This window comes from Eschrichtius robustus, chromosome 3 (assembly GCF_028021215.1).
Source record: "Eschrichtius robustus isolate mEscRob2 chromosome 3, mEscRob2.pri, whole genome shotgun sequence".
In the NCBI taxonomy this organism is placed as follows: Eukaryota; Metazoa; Chordata; class Mammalia; order Artiodactyla; family Eschrichtiidae; genus Eschrichtius; species Eschrichtius robustus.
This window is the reverse complement of record NC_090826.1, coordinates 1,298,991-1,319,618: the sequence shown is the minus strand read 5'-3', so window position 1 is coordinate 1,319,618 and position 20,628 is coordinate 1,298,991. Positions and strand designations below refer to the sequence as shown.

The following is a 20,628-nucleotide window of genomic DNA, read 5'->3' as shown; positions in this document are numbered from 1 at the left end:
TGAGGGAAAGGGAGGAGGAGGACAACGAGGGGGAGGGGGAGGGGGAGCAGGGGGAGGACCCAGCTGAGGCCCAGCAGCACCTCTGATGGGGATGCCTGCCCCGTGAGCCACATCGGGACACCCAGGCCAGCCTGAGGACAGCCCCTGCCCGAGGAGGTCCCCAGGGAGGAGGTCAGAGCTTTCTGTGTCAGGCCTCCCTCACAGCAGGTGGTCAGAAATGGCTCACACAGAAATGGGGGTGACATGGTGGGGGCCTAGAAGGCCAGGCTCCAGTCAGCAGATCTGCTGTAAGCAGGCAAGAGGCCACTGGAGCGAGGAGCTGGAGCGAGGAGCTGGAGCGAGGAGCTGGCCCGAGTGGGACAACAAGCGGCGCTGGCCCACTCTTTCCACCCAGAGGGGGAGGGAAGAGGAGGGAGGAGGAGGGAGGGGGAGGGAGGGGGAGGGAGGGGGAGGGGAGAGGAGGGAGGGGAAAGGGGGAGGGGAGGGGAGGGGAGAGGAGGGAGGGGGGAGGGGAGGGGAGAGGAGGGAGGGGGAGAGGGGAGGGGAGGGGGGGAGGGGGAGAGGAGGGAGGGGGAGAGGGGAGGGGAGAGGAGGGAGGGGGAGGGGGGAGAGGGAGGGGAGAGGGGGGAGAGGGAGGGGAGAGGGGGGAGGGGGAGGGGAGGGGAGGGAGGGTGAGGGGAAGGGAAGGGGAGGGGAGGGGAGGGGAGGGAGGGGAGGGGAGGGAGGGGGAGGGGGGGAGGGAGGGGAGGGGAGGGAAGGGAAAGGGAGGGGGAGGGGGAGGGGGTGGGTGGGCCCTGGGCCCTCCCCCTCCCCCTCCCAGTGCCGCCCATCCTGGGTTCTTTCCAGGACACATGTGGAGCTGGCTCTCCTTGGGGCCATCGTCTCAGCTACAGTGGCAGGAGCTTCCCCTGCTCTGGGGATGGTGACGGGACCCAGAGGTGAGAAGAGGATGCCCAGCTGCCCCCAACCAAACCGTGCTTGGGGTCTTCCAGCTGCACGTGGTGCCAACAGCTTGGAGAGGCCCGAGTCTCCGTGTCAGTGTCCTGTGGCTACTGCACAAATGACCCACCTGGGGGCTTCAAACAACGGGATCCACTCTCTCACAGTCTGGAGGCCAGGAGTCCACACTCAAGGTGTCGTAGGGCCCCGCGCCCTCTGGAGGTGCCGGGGTAGACTCCTTCCCGCCTCTTCTGGCCTCCTGGGGTTCCAGGTGCTCCAGGGCTCGTGCCCACATCCCTCCAATCGCTGCCTCTGCCGTCACGTGGCTTGTCCCTGTGTGGCTGTGTCCAAACACCTCACTTCTTGTGAGGACACCAGTCATGCTGGATTCAGGGCCCACCCTGACCCAGTATGGCATCATCTTAACTCGATTCTAGCTGCAAAGACCCTATTTCCAAACAAGGTCACACTCACAGGTTCCCAGGGGACACTGTTCAGCCGCCCAGTATCCTCAAAGCTTGGTCTCTGCTGGACTTCCGTTCCCCACAGGAGAGCTGAGACGGCGCCCCCTCGCCGTCCCCACTCATCCTCAGGGTCGGCACCCCCGAGGCTCCGGGGACACCGTGGGGGCAGAGTGCAGGCTTGCCTACCCGGGAAGGCACATAGCACCCTAGCCCTACAAGTCCCACTGTTGTGGGGGGGATGGCAGGAAAACCCAGGCAGGCAACAGGGGCAGGGAGAGTCCAGAGGGCTTCTCTGTGGAGGGACCCCAGAGGAGAGCCCAAGAGTTGGCAGGAGTGGAGACATGGGGACAGAGGCAGAGCCAGTGCAGCTGCACGCAGGGCGGCAGCAGAGGAGGGGGTTGGGGGCGGGAGCAGTGGGGACCTCAAGGGAGCGACAAGGTTCGCCATGCATGCTGGGAGAGGGTGGCTGTCCAGGGGAGAGGTGGTGGCCAGGATGGGTGCTTGGCCACAGGCTGCCGTCTCTGCCACGCCGGGTCACCCCGGCTCTGTTCTCGGTGGAAGGGTCCCCGGCTGCCCCGTGGCTTTCAGGCTCTTGAAGTGGAGGCTGGAGGCTGAGCCGGCCCTTGGCTTTAGCCCGCTGACCGTGGCAGGTCCCGGCCATGGACGCCCAGCCCTCTGCAGCCGTGACGAGGGGCCCTGAGGAGGCCGAGGGCGCCCTAACTCCCACACCAGTGAGTGGGCCCTGCGCGCGCTCTGCTGCCCGACGGATCCTGCGATGTTTCCCAGGCAGCTGTTTCAATCCAGCCTGTCTGCCTGGCGCTCTGCGTGCCCACGAACGCACTGCCCGGCTCCAGGCAGGCTTGCCCGCTTGGCACCCACAGGCCAAGCAGGTGTGGCCGCGTCAGAAGGCCGGGCTCCAGGGATGGGGCGGCCCAGCCCTTGAGGCCATCCTGGCCGGCATGGGCACCGACAGGGCACCCACACGGAGCACGTGCCCCCGGCGCCCTGTTCCACTTGGAAATTGGAGGCTGCGGTGCTCTCTGGGGCTGGTCGTGCCCGCCAGCCTCAGGCCCTGCTCTGCCCGCCGGTGCCGTCTTGGCTGCCCCGATGGCAGAGCTGGCCCCAAAGGAGGGAGTGGGGAAGCCAAGTGGGGCTCGGACCTCGCCAGCCGGCCCTGGGCCGGGGTCCAGCTGACAGGTCTTGCCCGGCCGGCCCGCTGTGGAGTAGCGGCATCAGCACCAGTCGGTCAGCGGCAAACTCCGCTCCGTCGGGGGGGGAGGAGAGAGCACAGTCACCCTGGCTCTAAGGACACCAGGAGCCCAGAGGTATCGGAAGGTGCTGGGGAGGGCTGGGCCCCCGACCAGCTGGCCGCAGACGTTACCCTGATTCTGGGAGGGGAGGGCGTACCTGGCTCGCCATCGTGGACAAAGCCAGAGAGCGCCGAGGGAGGTGGCCTCACAGCTGGTGGGGCCGCCACCCCTGCCCACTGGCGCCCTTTCTGCTTCGCTGGAGGGCTGCCTCCTCCAGAACGTGAAATATTCTCTGTAAACATAAACTTGGTTTGTAAAAATCTCGTCCCGCAGTGCCAGCCTCAGTCCTGATCAGAAGTTATTCTCCAGTCAAGCCCGTGGCCTGTCACTGCAGCAGGTGGCTCAGAAAACGGGAGCCTTTTAATCAAGTTCAACTTTTAAACTTCCTCCAGCCCCCCCTCCCCCCCACCGCCACCGAGTCTTGCTGATAACGCCAGGACAGCTGGGACAAGGTGGGTCCCCTTCCACCTCCAGAAGGTCCCCATGCAGGCTGGGCAGGCGGCGGGCAGCTGTCGGGAAAGCGGCGGCCAAGGGGACGGGGCTCCTGCCGGGTGCCGGCACCTGCCGCGTGCTGGCATACGGGTCACCCCGGCTCTGTTCTCGGTGGAAGTATCCCCGGCTGTAGGTCTCAGCGGCAATGGGGGAGTTAATCCCCAGCAGCTGGATGAAACCAGAGAGGAGAAGCCCCCGGGAGACGGCTTTGACACGTTGCTCTGGCTCTGCCATCCCCAGAGCACAGACCCCGAGGGCCTCTGTTCTGCCTGGCCTGGGGTCTAGATCCCATGCACCCCCCAGCAGCCCAGGGTAAATGAGGCCCATTGGCGTGGTTAAGGCCAGAGGAGCATGAGTGCCCCCCACCCCCTGTGCTGAAGGCCAGAGCCAGGCTCAGCCAGGCCCTGACAGCCACCGGGGCCTGCACCTCCTCGGGGCACCTGGTCCACCTGAGACCCTCCCTGCTCCTGCCTCTAGCTGCCTGTCTTGGGTTGGGGAGTGGGCTGTGTGAGGTCGGTATAGGCAGAGGCCGGGACGCTGAAGACCCCAGGGCTCACTTCCCAGAGCCCTGCTGGGGAGGAGCAGCTGCTCACACAGACGTCCCCACGCGGCTTCCCAGAACGGCCCGAGAGCCGGGCCCGCACCGGCCGTCGAGGCCTGCTGGGGCCCCGTCTGCCTTAGGGAGGCCTGGCGTTCCTCCTGGAAGTCCCCACGGCTGGCGCTCAGAGGCGCGGTGACACTTCCAGGGGAGGCTCTGAAGCAGCGGAGTCTGACGCCAGAGCCAGTGGCGCAGTGTCTGCGAACCCCCACCACCCAGCACGCCCTGCACACCTCAGTCCCATCCTGGGGCCCCCAGGGCACAAACTCTGCACCGGCAGGAGTGGCCGAGGGTGCCTGGGCGTCTGCTGCCACCACGTGGCGGATTGCAAGGTCACTGGACGAGAGTGCCTGGTGCCCGGGGTGTCACAGAAGCCCCCTCAAAGGCCCTCCACCTCCAGGCCCCCGCCCCTGGCCCAGGACTCCAGGCCCTGCACTTGGTCGTCTCACATTTCTTTGTATTTATTTACTTATTTGGCTGCACTGGGTCTTAGTTGCGGCACGCGGGCTCTAGTTCCCTGACCAGGGATCGAACCCAGGCCCCGCCCCTCCCCCTCCCCCTCCCCCCTGCCCCCCGCCCCCCGCCCCCCGCATTGGGAGCGCGGAGTCTTAACCACTGGACCACCAGGGAAGTCCCTCTATTTCTTAATTAAGGAAAATAAGCTTCTCCTTTTTGTAAGGAAACGGGGAAGGATCGCCGGGGTCGCCAGAGCTGGACACCGAGGCTCAGGGCTGCCGATGCAGAGGGAGATGGCAGAGCCAGATCAGGCCTGGAGGCGGCGGGTGGGGACGCCAGGACCCCCAGCTGTCTTCCCGCGCAGTTCCTCCTCCTAGAAGCCGCTGCAGAACCCCCAGGCCTAAGGGGTGAGGGCGGCATCCCCCGGCTCAGCTGGAAAATGACTCCCTCAGGGCAAGGCAGCCTCCCGACTTCAGTGCCGCCTCCGCGGTGGAGGGAGGAACCCTGGCCTCCGTCTCCCCAAAGGTTGGGGTCAGGACACCTCCCTCTGATAGTGCCACAAAGGGGAGGTCACCTCATGGCCTGCGGAGCAGGTCGTGGGGTCCCCAGGGTCGGGTCAAGCGCCCACGTGGGGGTGGGAGTTGGGGTCCACAGCTCACGTCTGGCCGCGCGGGGATTGAGGAGGGGGTCCTGGGTTGGGTTCCGTCCCGGCGCGCCGGGAGTGCCCGGGGCGGGGTCTGTGCCGGGGGCGGGGTCTGTGCTGGGGGCGGGGTCCGGCGCGCGGGCCGCTCATTTCCGCCGGACGCGCGGGCTCCGGGCGGATGGAGGCGGCGCGGAGGTCGCGGCTGAGCCTGAGCCGCCGGAGGCCGCCCTCGGGGGTCGGGTGAGGCCGGGGGCTGGGGGCAGCGGGGGGGGAATGGGGAGCCTAGTGTCCCCGGCCGAGCAGTGGCCGGGTGTCACGTCCCCACGTGCTTCCCCGAGCCCGCCTCGGTCCTGCCCCGCCCCCCCAGCTCTTCCCGCTCGACCCCCCCCCCCCGAGGAATTCTCACCTCCCCACGCCGAGCTGCACACCTGTCCCCCCACGCTGAGTCCTCCCTCCTGTGCCCTCCCCCCCGGCTGAGTGCTCACCGCCCCGCCGCCCCAGGTCCCCGAGCAACCCCCCCGGATCCCCTCCGGACGGCGGCGAGTGTGCGCGGCCGTGGGCTGAGGTGCTGCGCGCCGCGAGTGCGGACCTGAACGTGGACGGCGAGCCGCCGCCGCTGCCCGCGTTCCCCGGCCAGGTGCGTGTGCAGTGGTCCCCGCGTGGCCCCGGGTCTCGGGCTGGAGCGGGGCGGGGCGGGCGCGGTCCGACGACCCCGTTTTGTAGGAGCCCAGGCGCAGCCCTGAGCGGGCGCCCCCGGAAAGCTTCACCGTGGGAACCGAGACCTTCTCCTGGACGCCCTTCCCGCCGGCCCCGCGGCGAGGCGGGGACCCGAGCCACTCCGACCGGGTGCTCCGCGAGGCCCTGGGGCGCACGGGGTCCTCCGCCTGGTCCCCCCAACGACACTCCGCGCCCGAGCCCCGCGGGACCTCCAGCGCCGAGGAGCAGCCGTCCGTGGAGGGGTCGCCGACACTGCAGAGCTGCCCCATGTGCCAGGCCGACTTCGCCCCCAGGTGAGCGGCCCCCCTGGGCCTTCCCTCCCCTCTGCTGCCACCCGGTGGCCCCTTCCCTGTTTGGAAACCACAGGCAGTTTCAGAAAGCTAGGGTAACTGAGCTCGACTTTGGCCTTCTAAAGTGATATTTCATGCAGAAAAAGTTGGCAAAGCCCAGAGACGGTGCTGATCAGCCAGAGGGCACAGGGTTGCAGGTCTGGGGGTCTACTTGCTGGTCCACCGGCCTGGGGCCCTGCTGACAGGCTGCAGTCTCCTGGACGGGGCCCCTGGGACTCTGCAGCACGAGGGCAGGGAGGCTCTGGCTCTAACCGGGTCCACCCTGACATCCGGGAACCGGGTGGCGACTGGCATCCCCGGGTGGACTGCCTCCAGAGCCAGTCCAGGCTGTGGGTCACTGAGCAGTTTTCTGTTACAGCCCCTCGGGCACCTTCCCCCGTGGGTGGATTGCCAGTTTTAAAAACAAGACTTCATTTCTGTGTCCAGAGATGCTTTTTTCTTTTTAAAAGTCCAACGTATATTTTTATACCTTTTTAAAAGTAAGGGTGATGGAATTGGACTTTGCTAAGAAGTCCCAGCTGCCCAGCTTGTGGACCACGTGTCACAAAGCCGAGGACACAGGTGTGGGGGTCATGGGGGTCAGGACGGCGGGAAGGAGCTTGGTCGGATGAAGGGGGTGGACGGCCGGTTTCGGTAGCTGGACGTGCTCTGTGTGTCCTGTGGCCTGGAGAGTGGGTTCAGTTATGTGCCTTGTCTCTGGTTTTCCAGAAGTAAAACCAGCCCTGGGGGGAGTGAAGGGAGTGGCTTGTAGAACTAGCAGCTGGTGACAGACAAAAGTCATCAAACCAGCGATCAAAATGTGCGGCACAAAACCGCACAGGTCTGCAGTCAAATATCCAGGCTCCTTCAGTGGCGACACTTCACTGGAGCTAAGCCTTTGGGGGCCTGGACGGCTCGGGGTGGGGGGAGTGAGGGCGAGGAGGTGGCTGTCCCCAGGGGGGCCTGTGGGCGAGGCCCCCCAGCCGGCACAGGTCTGGCATGGCGGGGGGTGCAGCGGGTGTGGCAGCCGCGCTGAGATGCCCGTGCTCCTCGTAGCGCTGGAGAATTTTTCCCAGACCCAGTGTCTCACCAAACATGCCTCTTGCCTGTACTGATGCTTCAGGACAGTTGTGGGCTGCAGACACCAGCTCCCTCACCAGTTTGCTTTTTTTTTTTAAAAACGTTTATTTATTTATATTTGGCCGCATCGGGTCTTAGTTGCGGCACATGGGATTTCTCTTTGCAGCGCATGGGCTTAGTTGCCCGGCGGCACGTGGGATCGTAGTTCCCCGACCAGGGCTCGAACCTGTGTCCCTAGCATTGGAAGGAGGATTCTTAACCACTGCGCCACCAGGGAAGTTCCCGCCCCACCAGTCTTGATGAAGCCATGAACGCTTTTTAAAATATGAAGTCCTCTTGACTCCTACCCGTCGAAGGAAACCCAGGGACGGAAGTACCGTCGGAGCCCTGGAGAGAAATTCGTCTTCTTGGCAGCAGATGTGCAGCCCAGCACCTCCGGCCTGGTCTAGGGGTGGCTTTTGTTTTTGGATTACTTGTTTTTCTTCACAGTCTAAAAAAAGGACTCCTAGATATGTTAGAAAGAAAGTTCCAGTCTGAGCTCTTTAAGCAGTTAGATTGAGGCTGGGCAGAGTGCCTCGGGATTGCAGAGTAGGTGTCAGCGCAGTTGGGTCCAGGTCTCCGCGTGTCTGGAATGCTTCTAGCACATTCTTCCCTTTGATTAAGAAGGAGAGAGCGGGCCCTTGCCGGGCCACACCCCGAGCCTGCAGGGTGACAGTGGAAAGCTCCCCCTGCCCCCCTGCCCCTCAGGCAAGGGGACAGGTCAGGCCGTTAGGGGGCAGAAACGGGACTGTCCCTAGAAACACGCCTGCTTTCAGTGATTTTGGGGACTGTTTTTGGGCAGAGCTGGAAGCCCTGCCATGCCTCCGAGCAGAGGGGTGGGCTGCTGGTCCTCAGGAGGTGCGGGCGGCCTGCGCGCATCGGGCAGCAGTGAGATGGTGCTCGTCTTTCTCGGAGCCTCGCGCTTTCCGGGTCACTCAGAACCGTTTGTCCTCTGAGCTGCTTCTCTGACCTGAGGGCCGTCGTGTACCGCGTGTGTGTGAAAGCCCCTCCGGGTCCGTGAGCTCGGGGCTGGTTCGGGAGATTGGCTCCCACCTGCCCCCTGACGTGAGGACGGGAAACCAGACAGGCACTGTGTCCACGTGATGGGACCCAGGCCAGCCCGTGGGGTCTCACGCGCTCCGAGGCCCCTGGAGGGTCGGAGCAGAGTCCCCTCCTGTGCTGGGCCTCCCGTCCACGCACCGGGCACGAGTGGGAGACAGAGGCGGAAGCTCAGTGTGCAAGGTGGACCCGCCACGAGGCTCCTGTTGGGGGATGTGAGGGAATCCCAGACCGTGCCCCGCCCCCCCCCACGAGGCACAGTGCCGGGCAGCCCCCAGACGAGGTGACCTGGTCCAGATCTTAGGGTCTTTTGGTGGCCTCGGAGAAGGCACCTGGAGGGGCTGCTTCCCAGGACGGGCCAAGGGGCCTCTAGGCACTCGAGGAGGCACTGACCGGGGGCCTCAAATCCCCAGGAGGGGGCAGAAGGCCACCCGGATGGCAGGGGCTCCCGCGAGCAGCAGAGGCCGCCGTGGGCGTGCATCGGGGGAGAGGCCGTGGCCCTCGGGCTCACCGAGCCACGCGCTGGAAGGAGGTCGTTTCGGGCTCGGCGCCGGGACGTAGTGGTGCAGGGAAGGGCCTGTCCACTCTGGCCAGGTGACCAGCTTGGTCTGCTGAATGCCTGGCTCTGCCGCCCTCTGGGCACCGTGGCTGCGAGGTGACCGTCCACGGGCCACCAGCACGCGGGGTAGGGTCACTCCCGGCCTTTCCTCCGTGATGGCATCAGATGAGATCAGGGATGGGAGGCGCCCGCTGTGACCTGCGTCCACTCTCCCCTCCCCCACCCAATACCGAGGGGCTGACCCGTGGGCCTCGGAGCCCCGCTAAGTCCTCTTCCCCAGAGGGGCCGAGTCCCTGAGTGAAGAAGACAAATTCTCAGGTCTGAGGCGCACACCCACCTTCGTAGTGACAGCCCTCCTGGGCACCAGCGCTCACGCCTTTTCTGGTTGCCAAGCGGGTGGTTTTCGAAGGAGGGAAGGGACGCATGGGGCATTTGTTGGTGTGGATACACCTGGTGGGTTTGTCTGACTGATGAGACAGAGCCCCCGCCATGGGGGGTGGGGACCCCGCCCTCCACCTGGGGGGGCCCCGTGTCTTGCCCACGCCCTTTACTCGGGGCTTTCCGACACAGGGTGCCCCTCAGTCTCAGACGCAGGTGCCGGGTGAGCCTGGGAACGGGCATCCAACAAGCCTTCTGGGTGCCCTGAGGACCTTGGGCCCAGGAGCAGGATTTGGAAAGGCCCTTTCTGGTTGGGGGGGGGGGCCCTCCTTAGTTCTGCCAGCCGAGGGCACCGTCCCCGGTTTCTCTCCAGCTACGCTTTGGTGCGTGGTGAGCACCCAGGAAGGGCGTGAAAGCGGGCGCTGCGTGCTCCGGCCGGGGCGCCCTCGCTGCCCGTCACCCTCTCCTCTCCTCGCAGGCTGACCCAGCTGGACGTTGACAGCCACCTGGCCCGGTGCCTGGCGGAGAGCGCGGACGACGCGGTGTGGTGAGCAGCGAGGCCCACGCTTCCCCTCCACCGGCTGGGCCGCCTCCCCTCTGCTCTGCATCCCCAAAGCTGTATATTAAAGCGCATCAGTGGGAGGTGTTCACGTCCCATCTCTTTGTGTTGAGGCCAGAACGTTGGGTCCTTTTTCCTTTTTGGCTGATGCCGAGCAGCGTTATGACCGAAGTGGACAGGGCCGCTCGGCAGAGAGCAGCCCCAGGCAGGTGACAGAGACAGTGCCACCGCTCGGCAGACAGCAGCCCCAGGCAGGTGACAGAGACAGTGCCACCGCTCGGCAGACAGCAGCCCCAGGCAGGTGACAGAGACAGTCACCAGCAGTTTGGCTATCTGTACCCGAGCTGGCGCAAGAACGGACCTTTTGCTCACCCCTCGGACTCGGCTCACGTTTCACGACCGTGTTTGAACCCCCAGGGGAACTTACTCCTTCCGCAGCTGCAGGTTCCTGCCAGCAGGGAAGACACTGTCGCTGGTGCTTGTCATTACCCGCAGGGGTTCAGAGCAGCTCCCCTGAAGTCGCGAGTTCACGGGGAGGGACCAGGCCCGCCTGCCGACATCCTGTGTGAGCTGTGTCTTGTTCAGGCTCTCAGTGCCCATGGGAAGCAGGGCCAGAGAGTGTGTGCAGGTAGTTTTCCTTCCGGTGCTGTTGGCCCACAGGTCCTGGAAGAGCCTCGTCTCCAGCACAGCCACGGCGGCGGCAGCACGGGCGGGGGGCGGGGGGTAGGATGCGGAAGTCGAAGGTTAACTCCCAGAAGTTGCTATTTTCCTTTCAAAAATGGCTTCAGACGAGCCATGAAAAGACACAGAGGCAGGCTCAGTGCACCTTTCTCAGTGAAAGACGCCAGTGTGAAAAGGCTACACGTTGTGTGATTCCAACTCTAGGACATTCTGGGACAGGCAAAAGCCATGGAGACGGTAAAAAGATCGGTGGTCACCAGGGGTTAGTGGGGAGGGGGCATAAATAGGCAGAGCACAGAGGATTGTTAGGGCAGGAAAATACTCTGAACTACAAGGGTGGATACGCAATACACGTATCAAGCCTGGGTCCAAACCCACAGAATGTACCGCTCCCAGGCGACGCTGCCAGCTGATGCAGCAGAGCAGGTTCTTCTTTTGTAGCAAATGCACCCTCTACAGGGATGCTGGGAGAGGGAGGCGGGGGGGGGGGGGGCGGGGGCACATGGGAACTCTCTGTACCTTACCCTCACTTTTGCTGCGAACCTAAAACTGCTCTGAAAAATAAAATGTCTTTAAAAGATGGCTTCAGAAGCCTTTGCTCCTGGAGACACCTACTTTTAATGAAAATGACAGCACGCATTGTCATTAACGTCTTTAATAATGTGCAAGACACGAGCGGGTGTGGCCTTGGTGGGCACCCCCTCTGCAGAAGGAAAGCCAAGGCCACGTGCTCCGCCATTCACTGTACAAAACCACAGGGACGCGTTTACCTCTTTACAGTTCTGACGGCACCAGTTTCCAAGAACCGTATCAAAAGGACACACCGTATTGTGACTGGAGCCGCGGGAAAATGTTAACGATTTGTTTCCAAACCCCACCTCAGCACATCCTTCACCTTCTTTAATTTATAAAAACAAGTGACTGTGCACAAAATCTCCCCTCACCAGGAGCACAGGTCACGCACACGTCTGGTACACGAGCAGCCGCACTGGTGACCGGGAAGCTATTTGGCAACACCGCAACCTTGATGTAAATGCCTTAAGTTTGAACAGATCCGTGGCCCCTGTGCTGTCTGAGCAAAGATGTCACCATACCCGATGCAGCACGCGACCCCTGTTGGGAGGAAGGGGGCTCCTGAGGCCGTCTGTGACCCTGTCCTGGGCACAGCGGGGTCTCCCTCCCCAGGCGACCTCGCAGCCCTCACATGCGGCTCCAGGACGACATCACGGCAGGGCTGCCACGCCCTCAGGCCCAGGCAGCTCTGACTGCTCCGTGGTCCCTCATTTCCGTCTCTGGAGGTGGGTCCTTCTGGTCACAACTTGGGGGCTGGTTGGAACAAGTCTCCACGTTCCACGGACACTGCTCTGCCCACCGGGGCCAGGGGCCTGGGGAGGCTGGCGTGTCTGCGGAGGGTCATGGTGAGGCAGCCGCTTCTCTGTTATCCTCTTCTTACCATGATCTGCCCAAGGCCGCAGACACATGGAGAGAAGCAAGGCCTAGGGGTTTGTGGCGATGTGGGACATCCGGGGACTGCTGTCCCCGAGGGTGGGCAAGGCCCCTGCACCCCCCCCCCCCACACACACACACTCTGCCTGTCCCTGAGCCACACCTGACATGTCAGGGACTTACAAACCCACATGATTTACCTCTTTCTAGAAAACCTTGGGTTTGGCTTTTCACTTAAGAGGGTGGCCGAGTGACATGTGCCCCCTTTGCAGATTATGGGAAGTAGGGGGTGAGCCGTGCCCAGAGATGCATGTGTGAGGGTATTCTAGATTTATTGTTTCACTTTAAGGCTAGGACCCATCATACATATATGTTTTTAAAATTTCTAATTCTGAGCGTCATTATTCCTGATAAAAATATTTTCCAAAAATCTGATACATAACACGAGACATCATGTAGGCACTGCTTAGTGTTTCCAGAAATATATTTTGTGCGGATTTAGTTTTCAATTTTCTTTTGTTTTTTGGTCTACGGGTGCTTTGGTGAGCCATGTTCTAGAACCTCTATGATCCAATTTTCCTGGTCAGTCTAATGCCTGGGTCAGGACCAGCGGTGCCCACCTGGTGAAGGGGGGACCTGGGCGTCAGACCACAGGGGCTACGGACATGCTCGGTATGAAAATACTTGTTAAATATTAACAACAGGAACTTACCAGGATTTAGAAAATGTTCCGAATTTGTAAAAATGCTCCATTGCAGTGGATCCCCGCAGGCACTTACGCTCCCGTCCCCGGCCCGTGCCTCCTCCGGGTGGGGCCGTGCCTGCGACACCGGGCGGGTGCCACCCGCGAAAAAAAGGCATCAGAGGGAAGAAGCTTCAACATCATCGGGACACTTTATTCCTCAGGACGTTACAGGCTAACTCTCCCGGTGGAGCAGGTCAGTTCTGTTTCTGTGGAAAGTGTGCACCTTCGAAGTCGGGGACACTTTCTCCCTCGGACACGGGCACCGCGGCCTCCGCGGCGCAGGCACAAGAAGCAAGTTCCTCCGGTGCAGGCGGCCGCGGGCCGGATGGAGGGGCTGTTCTGCCCGGGCCGCCGGCGCCCAGCCCGGCATGCATGCGCGGTGGCCGGGGACAGGCCCGCACCCTCTGCCCGCGTCCACGACGAGAACGCGGCGCCTCACGCGGACTCCTCGGCGGACAGCAGCAGCGGGTGGGTGTATTCAAACCCTTCAAACTCCGACTGGTCGATCCTCTTGAGGACGTCCCTGCGGGCACCAGACAGGGCAGGCTCGACGTGCCCGCGCGAGACCCCGCCCACGTCCCAGCCCCGCAGCTCGGGACGCCCCGCCCCTGACTCCCACGCGGGACTCCTCCCCTTGCCCACAGCACCCCGCCCCCCACGCGAGACCCCACCCCCCCGCACATCCACGCCCCCGCAGCTCAGGACGCCCCGCCCGTCCGGCAGGTCTTACTCGTCGTCTGGGGTCAGCTGCACCGGCTCGCTGGTGAACTGCGTGTCGAAGTTGTCCAGGCCGTAGTCGTCCGTTATCTGCGGCTGGAAGGGCGGCAGGGCCTGCTTCTTCCCCAGCTGCAAGAAGACACGCGGTCAGACCCACGCGCGCCGGCTCAGCGCCCGCTTGGTGTTTGCACAAACACAAACCACGGAATTGAACAGGAAGAGACCGCCTTTAAATATGCCTCATGTTTAAAGACCGATTATTTTTCTCTTAAAACAAAGTCCAGCAGGAAAATTTTCCAAAGTCATAAAAACCCTACTTGAGCTGAAAAATGCCAGCAGCGCAGGCCGCACAGGACTTACCTGGGATGCAGCACAAGGTCCGACCACCCACGCGAGACCCCACGCCATCTGGGGTCTGCGCCCCCCCTCGGCAGCCCCACCACTTAAACCAAAGGAGGCTGGTTTGGGAAGTTTCTTCCTTTCTTAATCTGGGAACCCAGGTCATAAAGGAGCTGGGACCTGGCAGGGACACCCCTGCCCACACTGGAACCCCTTCTCCCAAAAAAGCCTTAAGTGGCCATTTCTATGTTTTCTTTTTTATATATGTTTATTTTTGGCTGCATTGGGTCTTCGTTGCCGTGCAAGGGCTTTCTCTAGTTGTGGCGAGTGGGGGCTACGCCTCGTTGGCGGTGTGCGGGCTTCTCATTGCGGTGACTTCTCTTGCTGCGGAGCACAGGCCTCAGTAGTCACGGCACGTGGGCTCAGTAGTCATGGCTCGCGGACTCTAGAGCGCAGGCTCAGTAGTTGTGGCGCACGGGCTTAGTTGCTCCGCGGCACGTGGGATCTTCCCGGACCAGGGCTGAAACCCGTGTCCCCTGCACTGGCAGGCGGATTCTTAACCACTGCGCCACCAGGGAAGCCCTCTATGTATTTCTAATCCCAAAGGGATGCACAGCAGTAAAACGCTTGTCAGGCGGGAAATGGGGTGTCTCAGGACCCAGACTCTGCTTCCTACTCGACATTTAGGAGGATGAGACATGCTCATGCCTGGAGAGGGCGAGTCGTGCGCTGGGGCGGAGCAACTCAGCGCCGCACCGCTCACAGTGAGGATGGAGGACGGCGAGGATGGAGTGGCCCCCACGTTCGTTCACTCGGTGACATAACCCACCCTCCCACCCCCCACCCAGGTGTGTGCTGCGCACTTGTGCTGGGCCAGGCGTGCTCCTAAGAACTCAGATCGAGCCGTAAGTGAGAGATAAGGTCCCTGCCCTGTGGTGTCTGCTCGCGCCCACGCCAGCCACGTGTGAGCCGGCAGCCAGCCCTCCAGCCCGGACCCCTCAGCTCTCGAGGCCCGGAGCAGCTTGATTCAGGAAAAGGATGACCCAAGCCTTTCGTGACTGGCTGCCCCCTTCCCTTGGAAGGTCTGAGTGAACGCTGAGCCTGGAAACCTCCACCTTAGTGGGGCCTCCACGGGACCCCGTCCAAGATGTGGAACTGTCCCAAGGCTCCGTGTGGGGAGAGGGCGACAGCCGAGTCAAAAATAAGCCCCCAGCCCACCTCAGCTCACACTCCCTTTGCACTGTGAGGCCCAGAGCCATGAGGAACTCCAGTCATAACAAGAGAAACAAACTGGGCCTGGAATGTTGAAACACATTCCATAAGTTGTGGGGACGTGGGAGGGATGAGCACAGGTTCAGCTGGCGAAGTTGGTGCATGAAATGAGGATGTCACAGAAATAGACGAATCCTTCCCAGTAACGCCCAAGTGTCAGGGCTGCGGCCAGCACACCTGCCGGGGCCCCAGCAGCATCCATGGCCAGGCCACTGGGCAGAGGAACGCCTGTCTCTGTCACCCAGGGGATGCAGGAGCAGGGGGAACGGGCCGACCCACAGGCAGAGCGGGGTCACCAGTGTTTGTGTGCGTGCATTTGTCTGCACACCCGTGTACACACTGCAATCACAAGGCCTGAAAGAGGTGAGGGAGGGGTGGAGGTCGGGGAGGGGCACAGCTGTGCAAAGACAGGAGCGGACCTGCTATGTCGGGGCGTCGAGGGCATCACGAAGCCCCAGTGGGGGAGGCCGCTGCTGCTAGGGGCCAGGCGGGAAGCAGGGGACCAGCCCGGATGAGGGTGGCTCAGACCCAGGTGGCCGCAGTGGGGGTGGGAGAAGGTCCAGACCCTGGAGGTTGAGTCCCCGAGGACTGGGTGGGTCAAGGTCCACTGCAGGGGGGAGGGGCCACGGTGCACCGGGATGTCCTATTGGAACTAGCTAGCCGGCCAAGTGGAAACGTCCGGGAGCTGAATCAACTCAGGCGGACGGCAGCGGTCACAGACCGGGCACCCCGCCACGGGACCCCCGGCATGGCATGGCCGCCCAGGCAAGGCTGCTCCCAGGCCCTTCAAGAAGCAGCCCCCCACCCCCCAGGGGCTTGTCAGGCCCCCTCCTTGTTCTTCACGTGAGTTTCCAGATGGCTCCCCGCCCGTTTCCATCCATCCCGCACCCCTCCAGGGCCGCCCACCACACGGGGCGGGGGGCCTTATCAGACTCCGTGCTGCTTTACCAGGTCCCAGTCTATGCTACGGAAGAAAGCGTGAGACTTGATGTCGGAAAATCCAGTTTGCGGCCGGCAGCCGAGCCTCTCCTTAGGGTCCTGGGGGTCAGAGTTCAAATGAGGACAAGTCAGCACAGAGCAAGGCAGCCCCTGATCTCCCCCGTGCCCAGCAGGCGAACGGGCCTGCCCTCCCCGGGACTTAGAGACCTTTAGCAGACCACCCCCCACCGGCCCAGCACCCAGGTGAAGGCCAGACGTTCCCTTCATTAGAAACGCTTCCTCCCAACAGGTTAAGCTCCTCCGGGAAGTTCCTCTTTGGCATCACTTCTCGTCGTTACATTTTGTCAAGTGTGAACAAGCATCCACAGGACATTCAAGGAAGGACGCAGAGAGTCACACCCACACCCGACACTAAAAATGCCAACCAGCTGGTGGAGCCGTGGCCCCAGTAACTGAGAAAGGGCCGCAGCCATGGCCGGCTCGGCCGCCACGGTGGCCACGAGCGTACCTTGTTTAAAAATCCTTTCAACACGTGGGAGGCCTTGACCGAGAGGAACCGGGGGATCCGGATGGGCTTCTCCAGGATGACTGCAACGGCCGGGACCGGGAGGTGAGAGCCAGTCCCTTCTCTGTGCCCGGCCCCCGCCCGCCACATCAGCTCTGCCCAGCAGCCAGGGAGCCGGTGGCCTGCAGGGCGCTGGGAACCCTTTCTGAGCAGGAGGCTCGGGGCGCTCGTGGTGCCCTGGGCCCCGTCCTACACCCCAGCAGGGCCTCGAGGCCTCAAAGGGCCCTAGTGCCCATGGTCACGTGTGCTCACGATCACATAGGAACCAACGGTGGCTCAGCTGGCCCTGCGTCCCCATGTCCACGGGTGCCAGAGGGCACCGTGGGGACAGCCTCAGTCCTGAGCCCCAGCATCCCGGGCCCCAGATGGCGAGGAGCCGTGGCTGGAAGGGGGCGGCACTGGGGCTGAGCACAGCCCCTGCCCAGGAGTCTGATGTGCACACCTGGCGTGGGCGGAAGGGAGTTTGGGCTAAATCAGGACAGACTCTCTTTCCCGTGGGCGTGACAGTGCCGTGTCCCCCCACCCCGTTCCATGGGGGCTGTGCTCCCTGAGAGCTGGTCGTGGACGGGCGGCCCCGCCTAGTCTGTGGCAGCCGCGGGGACCAGCCTGGGGACCTGCACCTCTGAAAGGGGACAACCCGCGGGGTGTGGAGGCAGCTGGACGCACGGGCCGCGCACCTTGGAAAAGGTAGTCCTCGGTGTTCATGTCGGGGTTGTCGGTGATGATGTCGAAGGGGGAGCGGCCAGCCATCATCTCGAACATCAGCACGCCCAGGGCCCACCAGTCCACGCTGAACCCTGGGGGAGCGCGGGGCTGTCAGGCCGGGCCTCTGCGGCTGTGCCGTCCCGTCACGGGCCAACAGTCGTGACAGTGGGCGTCTCCTGGCCCTCAGCTGAGGATGTGTGTCCCCGGAGTCTCCCAGGCAGCCTGGCCTCCCCTCCGTCCACTGTCCCGGCACGCTCGGCTCCTCCTTACTAGCTGCAACGCTGTCTTCACATCAAGGCCATCCACGGACGGCCAGCTGCTCCCAGGGTCTGGGGCCGTCCACCTCCATCGCACACGGGATCCCCATCCCGGGCCAGGCTCTAGACTCCCTGCTCTGGTCCACAGCTGCCGTCTGTCCTTCTCTGGCTACTAAGTGACTTCAATCCTATCAGCCTCCTGGGTGCCCAGGTATCTGAGGGTGCGAGAACCTGCCCACCCTGCCTACGCCCCCACTTTTAACAGCAAGGAAAATGTGTGGAAATATCTGACGGTATATTTGTGATGTGAAAACAGCAGAACCCAAGGAAGGGGTGGACAAGCTCCAGTGTCCACGGGGGCTGTGCGTGGCTCTAGTGGCTCTGGGGAACCCCCTCTGGTGGGCGGCACCCACTGACTCGGGACACCCGCCTCGGCTCTGTCTTAGCTTTGTCTTCTCCTTCCCAAGCCCTTCGGGCTCCTTGACCGGAGGGATCCTGTCCAGTGACCTCGCCAGGGGACACTCAGGTGGACACAGAGGACAACAGCTGGGGACTGAGGCCAGGTAGTGACCTGGGGCTGGGACGAGGTAAGGGTGTGCGTTTTAGTGTAGTTTGGTTAGGAAGACCCCTCTCCCCGGCTGCTGGGCCAGGGCCCTGGAGCCCCTGGTTGGGACCCCCGGCAGGGTTGGCCCCAGGCAGGCCCACCTCCCTCTCTGCCCCGTGGCCGAGTCCCCAGGGAGAGGAAACTCCCAGGGCTTCGGTCGTGCTCTCCCGCCTCCTCTGAGCCCAGCGCCCTAGTGCCCCGCCCGCGCTCACCGTACTCCTCTCCCCGCAGGATTTCCGGGGCGATGTAGTTCGGGGTTCCGCAGAAAGTGCTCGTTGTGTCACCGGGGCCCAGGCCTTCCTGTAGGGATAAAGCCAGTTACCAGGAGGGAGGGGCCCGCCAGACACGCCCCTGCCGGCGAGAGAACCCACAGAGGACCGGTGATGTGGGGGCGGCCGAAGCCCGGCAGCCAGGACAAGACGGAGCGGACGCTGGGCTGCCCGGGACCCCCCAGAGGCAGGTGGGGGCAGCGGGCCGGGAGCCCACCTTGCACATGCCGTAGTCCGTCAGCTTGATGTGGCCGTCAGCGTCGAGGAGAACGTTGTCCAGCTTCAGGTCCCGATAAATAATCCCTCTCTCGTGTAGGAAGTTGAGCGCGATACAAATCTCAGCAGCGTAGAACCTGGGGAGGGGGTGACACCCGTCATCAGCAGAGAACCCAACCAGGAACCGGGACGGGGGCGCAAGCAGACAGACGTCCCGCATCCTCCGCTGAAGAGCGCGTGGGCCGACAGGACAGGGCAAGGCACGCAGCGTCCTAGTGGTCAGGGAGATGCAAACCAAACCCACCGTGAGACATCACCTCGCGCCCACCAGGACAGCCACTATCCAAACCGCCCAGACAGAAAAGAACAAGCGCTGGTGAGGAAGTGGAGAAACTGGAACCCTTGTGCACTGCTGGTGGGAATGTAAACTGGTGCAGCTGCTGTGGAAAACAGTATGGAGTTTCCTCGAAAAAATTAAAAATTAGAATTACCACGTGACCCAGCAATACTACTTCTGCGTATATACCCAAAAGAATTGAAAACAGGGACTCGAATGGGTATTTGTACCATGTTCACAGCAGCACTATTCACCGCAGCTAAAACACAGAAGCAACACAAGTGTCCATTGTCAGATGATGGATAAACAAAATGTCCATTCATACAAGGCAGTAATATTCAGCCTTAAAAAGGGAGGAGGTTCTGACACCTGCTCCAGCGTGGGTGGACCTTGAGGCCACTATGCTGAGTGAAATAAGCCAGGCATGAAAGGACACATCCTACATGATCCCGCTTCTACGAGGTCCCTGGAGGAGATTCATAGAGACAGAAAGTAGGAGGGTGGGGCCGGGGCTGGGGAGGGGTGGGGAGTGAGTGTCTCATGGGGCCAGAGTGTCGGTTTGGGAAGATGAGAAAGTTCTGGAGATGACGGTGGTGATGGCTGTACAACACCGTGAATGTGCTTAACGCCCCTGAGCTGTGCACTTACAAATGGCTGAGATAGTAATTTCATGTGTATTTTACCACAATTAGAAAAAGAGGACATGAGTGTGTGGGGCTCGCTGTTCTTGACTGATTACCCGCCTCCCCCCAAAAAGGATCTATGGTGACTCATAATGCCGCGTGGAATTATTTTCCAGTGAGGAAATGAGGAAAAGAGAAAAATATGGAAAACAGGAAAGAGCTACGTACGGGGTGGAAATAAACGCCCCACCCGTCCGTGAGGCCAAGGCTGCGTGGCGGTGATGGGGTCAGTGTCCCTGAGAGTCATTTAAAAAGAAACGGAGATTGTATTCCTCTTCCAGGCAAGCCCCTGCTGTACATCGTGCAGATGGTGGGGAGCGGCCTTGCCGTCCAGGCGGCTAAGCTGATGGTCGGGACGTTCACCCCGTTTCAGAAACAGGGAAAAGCACCGCGCCATCGCACACGCAGTGCTCTGGGGGGTCGGCCACTCCCAGGACCCTCCCGGCTCTGGCCTGGCCCCTGGCAGGAGGCAGTGACCCCCTGTGCCCCTTCCCCAAATCCACTCCCCCCCTGCCCCCCCAGGTTCCCCCCCCCCCCGCCCCCGGCTGCACCCACCTGGCGTGCTCCTCGGGCAGCTTTCTCTGCCTCTGCATGTGGAACATGAGGTCACCCCCGTTGACGTACTCGATGACCAGGAACAACCTGCGGGACACATGGCGGGGAGGCCAGGGTCACAAGCGCGGCCGGGACCCCCAGGGGTCCCCCTCTCTGGCCGGTCACCCTCCTGAGAGGCCCAGGGAAGGCGGTGACCGGGGCTGCCCGCCCCACTCTGGGGTCAGGGGGAAGCCGCTCAGCTCTGACCCCGATGCAGTAAAACTCAGGAGAGAAACTCTTGTTCACCACTCGCTGCATCCAACACAGTTATTTGTTCTCCCAGGGGTGCCAGGCCTGCCTTTGGTTAAAAAAGGTAAAAATAAGGCAGGGCTGGTGGCCGGAGGCCCACTGGGGCAGGGAGGGCACTACGTGGCTGGGTGGCCGCAGAAGGCCTCCCCAGGGAGCAGAAGCCCGGAGGGTGGGGGGACGGGGAGGGGCCACGGGGGAGGGCAGAGAGCTGAGGGACCACCCTGTAGGCCAAGGGGCCCGGCTCGGCAGGAGAAGCCAGAAGGGCAGGTGCACAAGCCAGGTGATGCGAATGACCCTCTGGCTGCTGTCTGGATGGACGCCAGGGAGGGGGGAAGGGCAGGAGGAGGGGGAGGAGGTGCCCAGGTGAGAGCACAGGTGCGCTGGCCAG

The 20,628-nt window shown here is 62.7% G+C and overlaps 3 protein-coding genes across 3 annotated transcripts in view; 2 read left to right on the top strand and 1 right to left on the bottom strand.

Moving 5' to 3' along the window:
• The first annotated feature begins 55 nt into the window (after positions 1-55).
• LOC137761771 (uncharacterized) lies at positions 56-3,160 on the top strand. The gene is made up of 3 exons (XM_068538709.1): positions 56-171; positions 847-1,133; positions 1,965-3,160. The coding sequence occupies exon 3, from the start codon at positions 2,063-2,065 to the stop codon at positions 3,002-3,004; it is 942 nt and encodes a 313-aa protein (XP_068394810.1). The 5' UTR covers positions 56-171; positions 847-1,133; positions 1,965-2,062; the 3' UTR covers positions 3,005-3,160.
• A 1,905-nt stretch (positions 3,161-5,065) lies between these two features.
• Positions 5,066-9,742, top strand: FAAP20 (FA core complex associated protein 20). Its single transcript, XM_068538710.1, has 4 exons — positions 5,066-5,142; positions 5,404-5,539; positions 5,626-5,912; positions 9,542-9,742. Exons 1-4 carry the CDS (start codon positions 5,081-5,083, stop codon positions 9,612-9,614), a joined length of 558 nt encoding a protein of 185 aa, XP_068394811.1. The 5' UTR covers positions 5,066-5,080; the 3' UTR covers positions 9,615-9,742.
• A 3,113-nt stretch (positions 9,743-12,855) lies between these two features.
• Positions 12,856-20,628, bottom strand: part of PRKCZ (protein kinase C zeta) — a 97,695-nt gene continuing 89,922 nt past the window's right edge. The window contains exons 11-18 of the mRNA XM_068537690.1: positions 19,953-20,039; positions 18,379-18,514; positions 18,105-18,192; positions 17,004-17,123; positions 16,270-16,349; positions 15,771-15,860; positions 13,225-13,340; positions 12,856-13,017 (exon numbers count right to left, since the gene is read on the bottom strand). Of these exons, the coding sequence (XP_068393791.1) occupies positions 12,930-13,017; positions 13,225-13,340; positions 15,771-15,860; positions 16,270-16,349; positions 17,004-17,123; positions 18,105-18,192; positions 18,379-18,514; positions 19,953-20,039 (805 nt within the window). The 3' untranslated portion in view covers positions 12,856-12,929. The remainder of the gene's footprint in view (positions 13,018-13,224; positions 13,341-15,770; positions 15,861-16,269; positions 16,350-17,003; positions 17,124-18,104; positions 18,193-18,378; positions 18,515-19,952; positions 20,040-20,628) is intronic.

Bases quoted from the DNA above. Each gene is read 5' to 3' on its own strand.
- LOC137761771 (XM_068538709.1), top strand. From the start codon at position 2,063: ATGGACGCCCAGCCCTCTGCAGCCGTGACGAGGGGCCCTGAGGAGGCC.
- FAAP20 (XM_068538710.1), top strand. From the start codon at position 5,081: ATGGAGGCGGCGCGGAGGTCGCGGCTGAGCCTGAGCCGCCGGAGGCCG. The intron at 5,143-5,403 runs GTGAGGCCGGGG...CCGCCGCCCCAG, and splicing joins AGGCCGCCCTCGGGGGTCGG to GTCCCCGAGCAACCCCCCCG. The intron at 5,540-5,625 runs GTGCGTGTGCAG...CCCGTTTTGTAG, and splicing joins TGCCCGCGTTCCCCGGCCAG to GAGCCCAGGCGCAGCCCTGA.